The sequence below is a fragment of the Apium graveolens genome, chromosome 6 (assembly GCF_009905375.1).
Source record: "Apium graveolens cultivar Ventura chromosome 6, ASM990537v1, whole genome shotgun sequence".
NCBI lineage: Eukaryota > Viridiplantae > Streptophyta > Magnoliopsida > Apiales > Apiaceae > Apium > Apium graveolens.
In genome coordinates this window covers 55,223,454-55,239,702 of record NC_133652.1, presented here as the reverse complement: position 1 = coordinate 55,239,702, position 16,249 = coordinate 55,223,454, and the positions used below count along the sequence as shown (strand labels likewise).

The window sequence follows — 16,249 nt, the reverse complement described above, 5'->3', positions numbered from 1 at the left end:
CCACAATAAAGGAGGGAATAAGCTCACTATGATAAAAAGAGAAAATTAACTGAATTTTTTCGCTTGAATTTAAGATGAAAGAAAATTCAAGCTCCGAAAATTATATCTAAAAACAAACTAAATAAATTTAGTAGGTAAGGATTCTTGCCTGAGAGACACGATTTTTGAAAGAAACAAACATCAACAAACATCTTAAAGCTCTGATCGATCAGGTAGAGCGGATGAATTAATTACCGAAAAACTTTCAATCTCAAACAAATCAAAGAGTTTGGTAAATTGACAAAGCCCCACGGCTGATTTTTAGAGGAGGCTATGTTTTAGTCACGATAAAATAAAGTTGAAAGACACACAACATCGTGTAATTTAATTTTAAACGACTCGAATCATTTGAGTAGATATCTTATTACTTTTTGTTATTGAATTAAATCTATTATTCTTCAAAAAAAACTAATTTATTAAATCTCTTCTATTTTTTATTAGTCGACCGTTAACTACAATAATGCTTAATGATTAAATAGCGATCGGACTTGATTTGAAAACTTATTTAATTAAATTTAAAACATCATATTAATTTAATTTGTAAAAAAAGTACGGAGTTGAGATGCCAGGCCATATACATTTATCTCACAGATGTTTAATTGTTAGCATCGTATAGCTTACAATTTTTCTAAAAATTTATTATTCAGTAGCAAAATGATAAATATTAACAGGCACTTGACTCCGTGCGATTCTAGGTTTCAAAAAAAAAACTCCATAGAATTCTATGTAAAAAAATTATAAAATGAGTTATTTTAACTTTTCTCCCCTCCAAAAACAGGAAGAAAAATTTGAAAATAAATTTAGGAGTAATTTATTTTCTGTTCTTAAGCTTTTTCTTTCGCTTTCCTTAACAAAAGGAAAGAGAGAAGTCGCTGCAACAAGAGAAGAGTATCACTTGCTGTAGCAACAAAGCTCTAAACCAATTATTGGCAAAAAAAACAACTAAAGCACTCCCACAAAGAAGAAAAAAAGAACTACGAAGGATGTTTAGGCAAAAAGATGTTAAATAATCATACCCAACTGGCATTATTATTAAAAAAAGTGTTTCAGCATTATCATAATTTAGAAGGCTACCTCCTAAAACTCTACCCTGTATAGTAACAATGATATATAAGATACTTCAATAAATATGTGAGCATGTCAAAACCCCTCTACTATAAATAAATGTATTAGGACTGGGGCAAAATCAGGCTCTGGGTTGGTAACCAACTAATCTTCCACTATAACTGTACTGTGGTTTATGAATTGTAACCATCAAGATGAGACTTTTGCCATCTCCAAGCCACCTGCAAACTTTCTTCAAGGTTTGTGTATTGTGCGGTCCAGTTCAGCTCACGTAAGATTTTTGTGGGGTCAGCTAACACTTCTGCATAGTCACCAGGCCGGCGGTCGAGAAAGTCGACTTTGATGCTTACCCCAGTTGCCTTTTTACAAGCCTCGACAAACTCCTTTACAGATCTACCTGATTGAAGGATGCCCGACAAGAAGTTTAAAAAATTGTTTATCCATGTAATGTGATTCAAAGTTTTGTTTACTTAACTTTGTAAATAAATATTTTTACTCGTATAACTGAGATGCAGCCTAATAGAAATCTTTGAGCTAATAATCATGTAAACTTTTACCTCTTCCGGTGCCAACATTGTAGATTCCAACTTTTCCAGGCATGGCCTTTGCAAGGGCTTTCACATGAGCATCAACAAGATCAGTAACATCAATGTAGTCGCGTATGCAAGTTCCATCTGCAGTTTTATAATCTGTTCCTCTAACCTGCATGTCCACAGAATACTAATTAGGTAAAAAAGCAAATTAATATAGATATACTAATATAGTGATATACAAAATCTATATACAGTATAGATTAATATCTTTACGATATGTAAAAATTTTATTGTGAAAAACGCATATAAAGAAATTAGGGCCCTAAAAAATGGATGGTAGATACCTTAAGTCCAGGAATAATTCCTCGAGCTGCATCAAAGCAAGCACCTGATATTCGCCCATGCTCACGTAGTTCTGGCCTTGGAGCTTCTCCAAGTCTTCCCTCTGGGTCTGAGCCAATTACATTGAAGTATCTGAAATTTAAGGAGGAATGTAATGAGCAGAATCCTTAGCATCGATAGAATAGGTAAAACTCCAACACAACTTCAAAACCACATACTAAATTACTGGCTACATATTACATAAACCTAGCAGCCCTCGGCATAAAGAATATTTAGTCTATAATAAATACCAGTAGTGAATTTTTGCCAAAATTTATTTTCTTATACGGATACTATGCTTGCTACTGCCATTTGCCAAGACAAATGAGAGATTTCAAAAATGACAATTAGTTTTTTTAAAACATGACACTAAATATTCACAAATTTACCTTAAAATCATAACAGCCATGTTCGAGTTCGAATGGAAATCCAGAATAATATCTTCTGCCATCTTCTTAGCTTTCCCATAAGGATTAATCGGAACCTGCAAGAAACAAGAATATTTGGATGTAATATATCATAGCATCGCAATAAAAAAAAATTCCGATATTCCCTTGCAAAAGTAAACAGGTAGTAGTAGTAGTATTGTTGGTGAGCTTAGATATGTGCTACAACTCACCTGAGGAGTTTCTTCTGTAATTGGCATCTTTTCAGGCTCCCCATATGTTGCACATGTACTGGAATATATTAGAGTGCCAACACCATGTGCTGCCATAGCCTCCAGCACCACTAGAGTATTTGATGTGATATTGTGATAATACCTTCATTGTCAAATATGTAAGTTACTAAACGAGTGTTGATGTAGCAATAACACAACTTCATATCCAAATTAACATAACTAAATAGTAAGACTAAAGCACTACGATAACAGAAGATATGAAAACATTAATGGAAATGAAAGAATGTTGGTAAGTAGTGGGCGTAAAGATGGATCAATTTTTCAGGAGGGACTTCCCCTTCTATTTTTTTGGATAATGTTGTTAGATAAGCAATAATGTAACTGGCTAGGTAAAAAATTCAATGATTTGCTATAAATGCCACAATACCAGTTCCTTCTATTTCCCAACAGGGAACTTTTTATACTGTAAAATTATACTGTAATTCTAAGAAAAAAATTTGGCTTCTCTTTTTTTTTCAACTATTCCTCATGCAGACAATTTTATTCATAATCAACAATTTAGGAACCACTGGAAGTTGAGGTGATAGCACATATAAGCTTCAGCTCATAAACTTTAGCCTTTACATATCAAACTGATCCCTTGTTGAATTTAAGTATAGAAACTTCAAACATCTAAAAGAAAATTTGAACAAAGTGCGGAGGTTTGCAAGAATAAGAAAATATAATTTCAGTCTGGCAACGCATTAGTTTCAGTAAATTGGCAGCAGTCAGAAGCATAGATTTGCATTGAAACTACCGGTAAAACTCATAGTTTTGAATTGCATTTACTTTAGAGGATCAAGGGTACTCTCTCCAACATATGCTACAGCTGCAAAATGCATCACAGCATCAAATGCATTTTCTGAAAATATTCTGTTCACCTAATATATTGTGAAGGAAACAAGATGTGTGTATCATGCTTATTCACAACAATTAGTAGTTCATTTGTAGTATCAGTTATTTATGCTTAGGATACAGCTTTTGCATCCCCCAGGTCGGCGTATATAAATTGAAGTCTGTCAGGTTCAGGGAATAGTTCTTGTAGAACTTTGACGGCACCAAGGTTTCCGCGGGAGAGATTATCCTGTTGAAAAGTAATATATGAGAATCTTATTCAAATACATAACATGCAATGCAAATTCTTAGTATACAGTTAAAAGACAAACCACTATAGTCACACGATATGAATCTTTCAAAAGACGCAAGACAGCATGAGAACCAATATAGCCTGCTCCTCCAGTGACTAGAACATGTGTAATCCCTGCTTCATGATGGGAGAACTTGGGAGGAAGAAGGAAAAAGTGAAGCCATTATCAGAAGTTTTTCAATATATAGAAACCAAGTAAACAAAATAACTAATTTTCTTATAGCAAATCAAAATTAAAAGAAAAACACAATATTACATTAAAAATATGTTATACTTGTCAATTGCAAAAAAAATCTTTACAATAGGCAGACATACAGGACACCGATTTGTTTTATTTTCCCTTCTGAAGCCAAAATGAAACAGAGAAATCAAGTTTGTTGTCAATTCGGTCACGCAAGTCAACCTGAATCACTCCATTCATCATCCATTCCACTTCAAAAGATTCAATTGAGTAGTACTCAACACCTTTACTTTGATTAGACAAAATACCTTACAACATAATAAAACTTCTGGAATCTAACCTAAAGTAGCAAGTGCAGAACAATGTATGAATAAATTTCTATTTAATATGTTTGTGTGACCTATTTCCTATGTATTGACAGTTACTAGACTGATGGATCTGTGTATATCAAGTGTCTGAGACTCTCAAGCAACTGGTAACATATCGAATATGCATTAGATTCAAGTACTTTGGGCACCCATTATGTTGTCAAAGACTGTTTTGAAGATGTATTGAGTAATGCAACAAATACAAATTATTTTTGGATAATTACTGGAAGCCAATCTAAAAGCCCGCAGAAAGGGAAGCCTCCTTGGCCACTCCTTGGCCAAGCATCATATCATTAATGAAGTACTTCCATAATTTAGTAAAAGATATAGTTCAATCCATGTAACTGGTGTGAGCAATGCAACTAATGATTCCCTTCCCTATAATAAGAAATTAAAATTTGTTTGCTGACCTAAAAAGGTAGCACCAAACCTACCACTTATAAATTTGCTGGCTGAAATAATAAAGATGTATAAATCTTACCCTACATAGTACATAAATTAAATTACCCATAATGAAGTCAGAAAAACTCATAAGCAATAAAATGAGAAAAGATAAAGAGGCAAAAACACTATTTTTTTCACAGCAAAAGAGTAGATTTATCTCTTTGGTAGGTAGGATAAAATTAACTGCAAATCATAAAACTCCAAAACGAGATTTACATTTCATATATAGACAGTAGTGTATGTATTAAAAGGTCAGGGACTAACTGCGCTTGGGGTGTTGAAAGTTGGAGATTGTTTGAGCACGAGAATGCAAAATGCAGTTAAGGTGGCAGCCAAAAGAATTTTCCCAACGTAACTGCTCTTTTTCTTCGGATCCACGAAGTCCATGCCTACAAGCAATGAAAAAAACACAAATTTAATCTTTAGATCATCCACCGCTTGCAGCTGTTCTTCTGTTGACATACATACTACAGCTATAAACCATCAACTAATTGAATTTTTCTTAGAATACAACTCCGGTCAAATTAGAGAACGGAAACATACAATTCTTTGATTCTTATTAAATAAACTAATACACCTAATTCCTAGTAGGGGAAGAAGCTTCGAAATGAAAACTAGCTGTAAGAAACAAATTTACCTCCTAAAGACATGGATCTGTTAGCTCTTGCCTGACTTCTAGACCTATTAAAATTTAGCATTTGCAGAATAAATGCTAAATTTAATAATAAAAAAGAACCGTCTTCTAAATCAACAATAAAGACCCCTTCTTAACTGCAAATTGATGTAACCTGGTGGAATAAACAAATAAAACAAATTATTAGTTAAACCACAAAGAACAAGAAGAAAGCTAAATTGAAAAGTCTACAAACAAACAAACAAACAATGGGTCCTATAGCAAGCGAGAGATAAAAAAAAATTGAATTTTAAAAATACAAGAACGAGCAAAAAAACATAAACCCGCCAGAAAAATCCAACATAAAGAAAACCCAGATGAAAAAAATATCATAATTAGTTGAACTTATTACAATGGCATGCAATTCAGAATTGCAAGAACTGAGCTTTTAACATCATCAATTCCTATGATAACTCATAAAACATTGTATATTTTACTATAAACTCATCAAATTCACAAACTTTATGAACAAAAAAATAGTATTCAAGATCTATGAACAGGTTTATATAGATAAAAATGCAAACTTTAAGAAAAAAGAGAAAAGGAGCCCATTAAAAAATAAAAACCAAGAATCAAATAATAATACCAAGAATCATTCTTGATAAACATATAAGAGAATTCAAGTAAATTACAAGTGATGTTGATCAATACAATGCTATTAAATTGCTGGGGAAAAAATCAAGAAAATGAGAGAGAAAGTACCTGTATTAAGAGCAGAGGCAAAGATGTCTGAAAAGAGGGGGGGGGGGGCGTTTAAAATCAGTAAAAAAGGGGGCAGGTGTAAAGGGGGTGTGAATAAAAACATGTATGTATAGGTAGGCATCAAGAAAGACGACTTTGAATACAAAAAAAAAAAAGATTGAATTTTTAGCACACCCCACCACGATTTATAAGTGACTTTGAGAGAGAGATAGAGAGAGAGATTTGAGAATTGTACGTTTCAGAGTTTTACTGCAACTATGCCTCATAAATTGCAGTATGTATATCCAGTGTTTTTACTATTTACGTTAATTCTTTAGTTAACTGAATTAATTATCTACTATTTCTTTTTATGAAGTTTTATAAAATAAATATTATAATCAGAATCCCAAGACAATCCCGAGATGTACCTGGTCTTTACAAGATATCCATAACATTTACTATAGTTTAGTTGCTGATATAACTAAATTAATTATCTACTATTTCTTTATATTAAGTTTTATAAAATAATACCTTTTCCAGAATATAACATCAGGCAGTAGATTTTATACTTTATTGCTAATTTATTCTTCCTCCCAAAAAATATCTCGTGTTTTGACTTTTTATACTATTTTAGCATTGACTATCAATTTACATTTAAATTATAAGATCAAATATAGTCATGAGTGATTTTGTTGAATTCGTATTTATGAATTTTTTAATATTATGGAATTTTTATATTTAATATTAATACAAAATTAAAAATATTAATAATAAAAAATGTGCATCGCAAACGAAATAAGACAATATAATAATAAAATAAGACTGCCAAGTTGGAGCATAAATACGTGCGTATATTCCTCGGTAATCATACCAAATGTTCTGCTCAGAACAGAGCAGTATAATTTGATTATTAGCTGAGTTGACCGGATATAAATTTTTATGTTTGAATTGATTGTTAATTTTACTAATTTCTCAATTTTTTTATAGTTTACAAATTAAAAATCATTTACTTTTTACGTTTAAGAGATTAACCTTAATTCTGCATATATTTGGTTGAGATGGCACAAAGTGGTAACATCGCTGAGAAACTAAATAGTAGTACACATGAGCTTCCGAAGAGGTTAGAAAAATTATTATCATAAGAAATTGCATCACATGCAGCTCTTCTGTATCTTGGTTGGCCTATTCCAAAGTTGCGATTGTATATTATCATCCATCATGTAATAGTATATTCATTTTTTAATTTTTAACACGTATGTTTAATGGTAAAATTATGTATTTATTATTATTTTTATTGTTAAATTTTAAATTAATTAAAAAATGTGAATCCTAAACTTTTATTTGCTGTAGAAATTGATAATTTTTTATAAATACATTTATAATTTTTTTAATTTTAGATCAGAAAAATAAAACTATTATTTAAAACTGTTATCAAAAGATAAAGGACTTGTTGCATATGTAGATATAAATAGATAATAAGATAATGCAAGATTTCGTTGAATTACAAATTTTGTCTCTATAAATACATATCTAGCCGAACCAAGGATAAAAATATTTTTATTCATGATTTTTTCAAATCTTAACAAATTTAGCAGCATTAAAATTTAATAAATTAAGAACTTTAATATGTCAAAAATTATATAATATTATGTTAACCATTTGATCATGGTTATACATATTTGTCTTCCCTACTTTCATTAATGTCTATTTACTAAATTTTTAATATTTGATGTATTATAATTTAACATAAATGTGTATTTAAAATAAATATATTGTATACCCTCTATTTTTTTATGTTTTCAACTTTGATATGTTCTTTCAAGTTCTTTAAATTTCTAAGTTTTTCAGAAAGATTAAATTTTAAAAATTAAAAAAAATCACTATTTTACTTCCTTTTCCTATCTATTATTTAAATATTTATGAGTCCCAAAATTTTACTTATTTCTTTTCAACTATGGTGTATTCAATTCGAATTTTTGGGGAGTTATGATAATCCGTGGAATTTAGATTATTGTTACTGATTTTAATTTTACGCTGATTTTAGCGGAGTGTTGTTGAAAAATCTGGTAGAGTCTTGCTAATTTAAATAGTGATAATTATTCAAAATCTTATTAATTTTGCTAAGATTTCATAAAATATAAAATACAATAGTAAATCTATCAAAATCTATCATTTTATCAAATACAAAAAAAAAATCATGGACTTTGAATATAACCAGACTTTAGTGGATTTCTTAAAATCTAAATTGAATACCGCCGGATTTTAATGGACTTTTTAGAATTTAAATTGAATACCAATAAATTTTAAAAGACTTTTTTCAATATTTATTGCATATCATCGGATTAAAAAAAATATAATTCAAATTAAATATCTTAGGATTTTCAAGATTAAAAAAAAAAAAATCCCAATTGATTATGGTCTAATTGAATATAAAGAATTAGAAGAGCACTTGGCACTTGGGTGATGTCCAAAATATCTCATTTTCAATTTTTATGCTGTTTCCTAATCCATCTCAAGATTTTAGCCCTGAATGCCCCGCATATACGTTAATTTGTTTGCCGCTTCACATTGATATTTTGTGAGATGTATGATGTATCAAACCGATGCGCTGTTCCCATGTATCTAGTCCATTATTTCGATGTTACACATCAGGCCTAGTGCGGCATCGGAACAAGCGTATCATGCAAAATTTTTTAAAATTATGTTACGCAGATAATTTACCGCATTTAAAGGGCAGGATAATTGATATTAAATATACTGCATTTTATACTCCTTGAAATAACTTATTATAAGTTTTAGTTAGGTGTGAATGTTAACAAAAAAAAGGTTCATTGTCTCCTTAAGAGAAGAAGAAATTAAAAAAAAAAAAATCAAGAAATGAACAAATAGTTAGAGTGGGAGGGACATTATATTAACTTTAATTTGATTTGAAATTACAGTTATTTATTAGGTTTTTTTCCCCTTGTGCATTTTTAACCAGCCGACACCCCTGCCTAACTATGCTTTATTTTCCAAGTCCATGCATTCAAAGTTGGGTGAAAAACAATAATTTGGAACGAAAAATTACATATGTTACAGAAATTGTCACGTGATCAATTTTTTACATGAAAAAATAACTAAATATTTAATCGATAAATTTGTAGATATTAGAAATATTGATGAATTATATACATTTTTAATATGTTTTGTGTAATTATTGTTATAATTTTACGGATTTATACAGTTTGTAAAATAAATCTACTGAATTCTGGAAATTTTACAGGAAAAAGAACAAAAAGTTAATTTTTGACGTGACTTTAAATACCAACAGAGAAAAGAAAGTTTTACTAACTGTATTAATTGAAAAAGAAGAGAGCAGGGTGAAAAAGTGAAGATAGGCAACCGGAAAGCTTGGCACGTAGTATGTTATGTAGAGGGGACAATTGATTGTCCGGTGACAAGAATCTTGTCGCATTTCGACTGTACTCTTGCAGTTGTCACATGTGTTAACCCCGTATATGCTCGACATGTGTCCTCCTTTTTAATAGCCGTACGTACATTTTTATTTATTACTCCCTCCTCACTTGGTCATGCGTGGATTTTATTAAATACCACTTCCCGTTAATATTTTTTTTAAAAATTTTATTTTATTATTTTAAAATTTTAAAATATTTATATAAATTTATAAATAAAATTATATGATAACCTTGATTGTAATAGTTTAACAATTTAGTAATTTTTTTACCGTACGTAACCCGCAGTCGCTACCTTTTTGGTGCACACTGGGTAAACTCTACAGGACGTGAACCAAGGTAAACCACATTTAAGCGACAAACTCTGACTCAGAAGGCATAATCATAAATTATACTCTCGTGAGATTCGAACCTGTAACCAAGAGGATAGTTATCCTTTTTTTAACAAACTGAGTCAACCCTTGCGTGTACAATTTAGTAGTTTAGCGGATATATAACACTATTTATTTATTTTTGGATAAATTTTGGTTGTAGTTTAGAAAGATAAATAAATTATGTCTAGTAGTTTAACAATTTAGTAGTTTAACGGATATATAACACTATTTATTTATTATTTTAATAACCAAAATTAGGAGATAACCGTTGAACCAAATTATATACAATTCTGGTTATTATAGTATAAGATAGATTTTGAGTAGCAGTTCTAAAAATTTGTCGATTAATCGATGTTCGGATGTGTCATATCCTGATTGATCAAAAATCAGGTCAAAGAATAATTTTATAAAAAACGATCAAAACTGGGTGAAACAAAATTAAGCGGTTGAATTGAGTCTAAAATTGATCAAATTGGTTAAAAATTAAAAAATAATACTTTTCGATAAATTAAAATTCAAATAAGTAGATTATATACTGATTTATATATATTGTGTTTGATGACAATGAGGATTAGAGTAAGTTCAAACTAATTTGAGTTATCCAGTAATTAAGTAACTAACATAATAACTCGTACGTGACACGGGACATTCTCTAGTAATCATCAAAATACCCGTTGACTGTCATTTTGGATATGAGATGTTAAATAAAAAAAATTATTTTGTGATTAAATTTCTACGTTCTTAATCATGTAAGCTGACTGTTGAAGAAGTAGGATAAAACCGAAAATTTAAAATTGCAATTATCCATGACATACAATTACATTTATATATCTTTTACAAAAAGCAAAACAAATTGATAAATGCAAAGTTCTAAAGCATGCATGTAGAATACATAATATTTTTTTATATTAAAAGGAAAAATATCCATCTTTGTTGGCGATTCTATTTTTCAATTTCATACCGGAATCATTATTATCATCAACTTTTGTAAGTGGGTAAGTACTACAAGACAAATGTGACAGTGTATTTCTCAAAGTGTTGGATAACGGAATATTTTTATGACTTTAACTTAGAACGCACAGAGTTTCAGAATGATATTCTTAATATAATATCAAGTATTTTTATGATATTTTCATTGTGTTAAATATTATACTAGTCATTGAAATGGAGCCCATATATCATTTTGTTCACCGATCTCAACAAGTTATCATTTGCAGTCACTTAAGGTGATCTAGTTATTAGTTTTTTCAGCTTTCAATATTAAAAATAGGTGTAAATATATTTAAAAATTAAAAAAATAAGAAAACAATATGACCATTAAAATTACATATAAAGTTTTGTTCTTAGATTTTATCATAGAAAGACAAAAAAAAAGTTACTTTTATTTTTTTTTAAACTTTAGCACGAGTTTTGTTAGAAAATAAAATGTGTTGTGGAATGAAAATTAGGTTGCGTTAGTAATTAATGCTAGAGTTTGTTAGATTCGAATTTTAATGGCTATTCTCGCGTTTGGGACTGTCTGTCCTCGCAAGATGCCTACGTTTCTCTGTATTGTAGAGAATCAAGTCAAAAATGTAATTTTAGGTTGAGGGGTAGAGCCCGTTATATAGAGATGAGTTTAGGGTTAGACTTGTGTTGGGAGACTTGGTGGATAAGTCTCCAACTTAGATGGTAATTAGGAATCCTATAAGGGAGGGAATTATAGAACCTTCCATGTAAGAGTGTGTGTTGTTTTGGACTCACGTCTCTGCTCTTTTAGCCGTATCAGGACTAACTCATGAAGAACTCATGTTCGTGGGTCTTGACGACCTCTACTAGTGCGCCTTGACTACTTGGGTCGTCTTGAGTCTGTCACGAGCTTAGACCAGACTGGTCTGTGTTGGGCTTAGGACAAGAAGCCCAAATGTAATTAATGTGACATTTAATGTGTATTTAGGATGTATTTTCTATCTATATAAATTGCCCCCCAACTTCAGGGGTAACTACCTGAGTTTCCGCGGAAGTTATAATAGTCTCTTTACGACTCGGGGTACTTTCAGCCCGTCTCGGGTATCTATCATTCATGGGTATCGGCCCTTCATGGGTATCGTCATTTATTGTAAAGTGTGGAGCGACCTACACGTTTACATCGACTTATAATGTGAGTATACACGATTAAGGCCTTTTCACATGCTAATTGAATAGTGTTTAACACTAAATGGTCCTAATCGGGACTAAAAAGCGAGCGTTTATCATCCCTTAACCTTCGTCAAGGTTAATCATAGGGTAAAAGCGGCTAACAGGCCCTAATCGGCCCTAACCGGGCCTAATTTCCATGTATAAGCTCTTAATTAAGCTTAAAAGAGCATAATTTTAAGCTAGAACGCTCTAAATGGCCTTAATCGAGGCTAATCTGCCCTAATCGGGCCTAATTTATCTTAATCGAGACTAATTAGTATGCATAAGATACTAATTATCCCTGATTCACACTAATCATGTGAGTGAATAGGTTAAACGGCCCTAACCGGGGCTAATTATGTCACATGAGTCACTAATTCCCCTTAATTTAGGTTAATTACGTGTAATATACACTAATCAGCCCTAATCAGCCCTAATCAGTGCTAAATCTCACTAATCGGCCCTAATCGGGGATAAATTTAATGATTTGCTATAAATGCCACAATACCAGTTCCTTCTATTTCCCAACAGGGAACTTTTTATACTGTAAAATTATACTGTAATTCTAAGAAAAAAATTTGGCTTCTCTTTTTTTTTCAACTATTCCTCATGCAGACAATTTTATTCATAATCAACAATTTAGGAACCACTGGAAGTTGAGGTGATAGCACATATAAGCTTCAGCTCATAAACTTTAGCCTTTACATATCAAACTGATCCCTTGTTGAATTTAAGTATAGAAACTTCAAACATCTAAAAGAAAATTTGAACAAAGTGCGGAGGTTTGCAAGAATAAGAAAATATAATTTCAGTCTGGCAACGCATTAGTTTCAGTAAATTGGCAGCAGTCAGAAGCATAGATTTGCATTGAAACTACCGGTAAAACTCATAGTTTTGAATTGCATTTACTTTAGAGGATCAAGGGTACTCTCTCCAACATATGCTACAGCTGCAAAATGCATCACAGCATCAAATGCATTTTCTGAAAATATTCTGTTCACCTAATATATTGTGAAGGAAACAAGATGTGTGTATCATGCTTATTCACAACAATTAGTAGTTCATTTGTAGTATCAGTTATTTATGCTTAGGATACAGCTTTTGCATCCCCCAGGTCGGCGTATATAAATTGAAGTCTGTCAGGTTCAGGGAATAGTTCTTGTAGAACTTTGACGGCACCAAGGTTTCCGCGGGAGAGATTATCCTGTTGAAAAGTAATATATGAGAATCTTATTCAAATACATAACATGCAATGCAAATTCTTAGTATACAGTTAAAAGACAAACCACTATAGTCACACGATATGAATCTTTCAAAAGACGCAAGACAGCATGAGAACCAATATAGCCTGCTCCTCCAGTGACTAGAACATGTGTAATCCCTGCTTCATGATGGGAGAACTTGGGAGGAAGAAGGAAAAAGTGAAGCCATTATCAGAAGTTTTTCAATATATAGAAACCAAGTAAACAAAATAACTAATTTTCTTATAGCAAATCAAAATTAAAAGAAAAACACAATATTACATTAAAAATATGTTATACTTGTCAATTGCAAAAAAAATCTTTACAATAGGCAGACATACAGGACACCGATTTGTTTTATTTTCCCTTCTGAAGCCAAAATGAAACAGAGAAATCAAGTTTGTTGTCAATTCGGTCACGCAAGTCAACCTGAATCACTCCATTCATCATCCATTCCACTTCAAAAGATTCAATTGAGTAGTACTCAACACCTTTACTTTGATTAGACAAAATACCTTACAACATAATAAAACTTCTGGAATCTAACCTAAAGTAGCAAGTGCAGAACAATGTATGAATAAATTTCTATTTAATATGTTTGTGTGACCTATTTCCTATGTATTGACAGTTACTAGACTGATGGATCTGTGTATATCAAGTGTCTGAGACTCTCAAGCAACTGGTAACATATCGAATATGCATTAGATTCAAGTACTTTGGGCACCCATTATGTTGTCAAAGACTGTTTTGAAGATGTATTGAGTAATGCAACAAATACAAATTATTTTTGGATAATTACTGGAAGCCAATCTAAAAGCCCGCAGAAAGGGAAGCCTCCTTGGCCACTCCTTGGCCAAGCATCATATCATTAATGAAGTACTTCCATAATTTAGTAAAAGATATAGTTCAATCCATGTAACTGGTGTGAGCAATGCAACTAATGATTCCCTTCCCTATAATAAGAAATTAAAATTTGTTTGCTGACCTAAAAAGGTAGCACCAAACCTACCACTTATAAATTTGCTGGCTGAAATAATAAAGATGTATAAATCTTACCCTACATAGTACATAAATTAAATTACCCATAATGAAGTCAGAAAAACTCATAAGCAATAAAATGAGAAAAGATAAAGAGGCAAAAACACTATTTTTTTCACAGCAAAAGAGTAGATTTATCTCTTTGGTAGGTAGGATAAAATTAACTGCAAATCATAAAACTCCAAAACGAGATTTACATTTCATATATAGACAGTAGTGTATGTATTAAAAGGTCAGGGACTAACTGCGCTTGGGGTGTTGAAAGTTGGAGATTGTTTGAGCACGAGAATGCAAAATGCAGTTAAGGTGGCAGCCAAAAGAATTTTCCCAACGTAACTGCTCTTTTTCTTCGGATCCACGAAGTCCATGCCTACAAGCAATGAAAAAAACACAAATTTAATCTTTAGATCATCCACCGCTTGCAGCTGTTCTTCTGTTGACATACATACTACAGCTATAAACCATCAACTAATTGAATTTTTCTTAGAATACAACTCCGGTCAAATTAGAGAACGGAAACATACAATTCTTTGATTCTTATTAAATAAACTAATACACCTAATTCCTAGTAGGGGAAGAAGCTTCGAAATGAAAACTAGCTGTAAGAAACAAATTTACCTCCTAAAGACATGGATCTGTTAGCTCTTGCCTGACTTCTAGACCTATTAAAATTTAGCATTTGCAGAATAAATGCTAAATTTAATAATAAAAAAGAACCGTCTTCTAAATCAACAATAAAGACCCCTTCTTAACTGCAAATTGATGTAACCTGGTGGAATAAACAAATAAAACAAATTATTAGTTAAACCACAAAGAACAAGAAGAAAGCTAAATTGAAAAGTCTACAAACAAACAAACAAACAATGGGTCCTATAGCAAGCGAGAGATAAAAAAAAATTGAATTTTAAAAATACAAGAACGAGCAAAAAAACATAAACCCGCCAGAAAAATCCAACATAAAGAAAACCCAGATGAAAAAAATATCATAATTAGTTGAACTTATTACAATGGCATGCAATTCAGAATTGCAAGAACTGAGCTTTTAACATCATCAATTCCTATGATAACTCATAAAACATTGTATATTTTACTATAAACTCATCAAATTCACAAACTTTATGAACAAAAAAATAGTATTCAAGATCTATGAACAGGTTTATATAGATAAAAATGCAAACTTTAAGAAAAAAGAGAAAAGGAGCCCATTAAAAAATAAAAACCAAGAATCAAATAATAATACCAAGAATCATTCTTGATAAACATATAAGAGAATTCAAGTAAATTACAAGTGATGTTGATCAATACAATGCTATTAAATTGCTGGGGAAAAAATCAAGAAAATGAGAGAGAAAGTACCTGTATTAAGAGCAGAGGCAAAGATGTCTGAAAAGAGGGGGGGGGGGCGTTTAAAATCAGTTAAAAAGGGGGCAGGTGTAAAGGGGGTGTGAATAAAAACATGTATGTATAGGTAGGCATCAAGAAAGACGACTTTGAATACAAAAAAAAAAAAGATTGAATTTTTAGCACACCCCACCACGATTTATAAGTGACTTTGAGAGAGAGATAGAGAGAGAGATTTGAGAATTGTACGTTTCAGAGTTTTACTGCAACTATGCCTCATAAATTGCAGTATGTATATCCAGTGTTTTTACTATTTACGTTAATTCTTTAGTTAACTGAATTAATTATCTACTATTTCTTTTTATGAAGTTTTATAAAATAAATATTATAATCAGAATCCCAAGACAATCCCATTTATATATCTTTTACAAAAAGCAAAACAAATTGATAAATGCAAAGTTCTAAAGCATGCATGT

The 16,249-nt window shown here is 31.2% G+C and overlaps 2 protein-coding genes across 4 annotated transcripts; both read right to left on the bottom strand.

Moving 5' to 3' along the window:
• Positions 1 to 1,039: 1,039 nt before the first annotated feature.
• LOC141666595 (UDP-arabinose 4-epimerase 1) lies at positions 1,040 to 6,302 on the bottom strand. 2 transcript variants are annotated; one of them, XM_074472674.1, is made up of 11 exons: positions 6,192 to 6,302; positions 5,454 to 5,604; positions 5,081 to 5,205; positions 3,843 to 3,956; positions 3,653 to 3,760; positions 3,466 to 3,557; positions 2,638 to 2,779; positions 2,408 to 2,502; positions 1,982 to 2,111; positions 1,662 to 1,806; positions 1,040 to 1,501 (listed from the first exon to the last, which is right to left on the bottom strand). In XM_074472674.1, the coding sequence occupies exons 2-11, from the start codon at positions 5,512 to 5,514 to the stop codon at positions 1,278 to 1,280; spliced, it is 1,236 nt and encodes a 411-aa protein (XP_074328775.1). In that variant the 5' UTR covers positions 5,515 to 5,604; positions 6,192 to 6,302; the 3' UTR covers positions 1,040 to 1,277. The 2 variants fall into 2 exon arrangements, with proteins under 2 accessions (XP_074328775.1, XP_074328776.1); XM_074472675.1 differs by lacking the exon at positions 6,192 to 6,302 and adding an exon at positions 6,122 to 6,142.
• Positions 6,303 to 12,707: 6,405 nt separating this feature from the next.
• On the bottom strand, positions 12,708 to 15,975 carry LOC141666596 (UDP-arabinose 4-epimerase 1-like). 2 transcript variants are annotated; one of them, XM_074472677.1, is made up of 6 exons: positions 15,719 to 15,742; positions 15,051 to 15,201; positions 14,678 to 14,802; positions 13,440 to 13,553; positions 13,250 to 13,357; positions 12,708 to 13,154 (listed from the first exon to the last, which is right to left on the bottom strand). In XM_074472677.1, exons 2-6 carry the CDS (start codon positions 15,109 to 15,111, stop codon positions 13,059 to 13,061), a joined length of 504 nt encoding a protein of 167 aa, XP_074328778.1. In that variant the 5' UTR covers positions 15,112 to 15,201; positions 15,719 to 15,742; the 3' UTR covers positions 12,708 to 13,058. The 2 variants fall into 2 exon arrangements, with proteins under 2 accessions (XP_074328778.1, XP_074328777.1); XM_074472676.1 differs by lacking the exon at positions 15,719 to 15,742 and adding an exon at positions 15,789 to 15,975 and having other exon boundaries at positions 12,709 to 13,154.
• Between the last annotated feature and the right edge of the window lie 274 nt (positions 15,976 to 16,249).

What these genes read in the sequence shown, in the direction of transcription:
- LOC141666595 (XM_074472674.1), bottom strand. Translation starts at nt 5,514, where the DNA reads ATGCTAAATTTTAATAGGTCTAGAAGTCAGGCAAGAGCTAACAGATCC. An exon ending in TTACAGAAGAAACTCCTCAG is followed by an intron (nt 2,503 to 2,637) that starts GTGAGTTGTAGC and finishes TGTTTCTTGCAG; the next exon opens with GTTCCGATTAATCCTTATGG. An exon ending in GAATTATTCCTGGACTTAAG is followed by an intron (nt 1,807 to 1,981) that starts GTATCTACCATC and finishes GTGGACATGCAG; the next exon opens with GTTAGAGGAACAGATTATAA.
- LOC141666596 (XM_074472676.1), bottom strand. Translation starts at nt 15,111, where the DNA reads ATGCTAAATTTTAATAGGTCTAGAAGTCAGGCAAGAGCTAACAGATCC. An exon ending in CAGATCCATGTCTTTAGGAG is followed by an intron (nt 14,803 to 15,050) that starts GTAAATTTGTTT and finishes CATTGCTTGTAG; the next exon opens with GCATGGACTTCGTGGATCCG. An exon ending in CATATCGTGTGACTATAGTG is followed by an intron (nt 13,358 to 13,439) that starts GTTTGTCTTTTA and finishes ACTTTTCAACAG; the next exon opens with GATAATCTCTCCCGCGGAAA.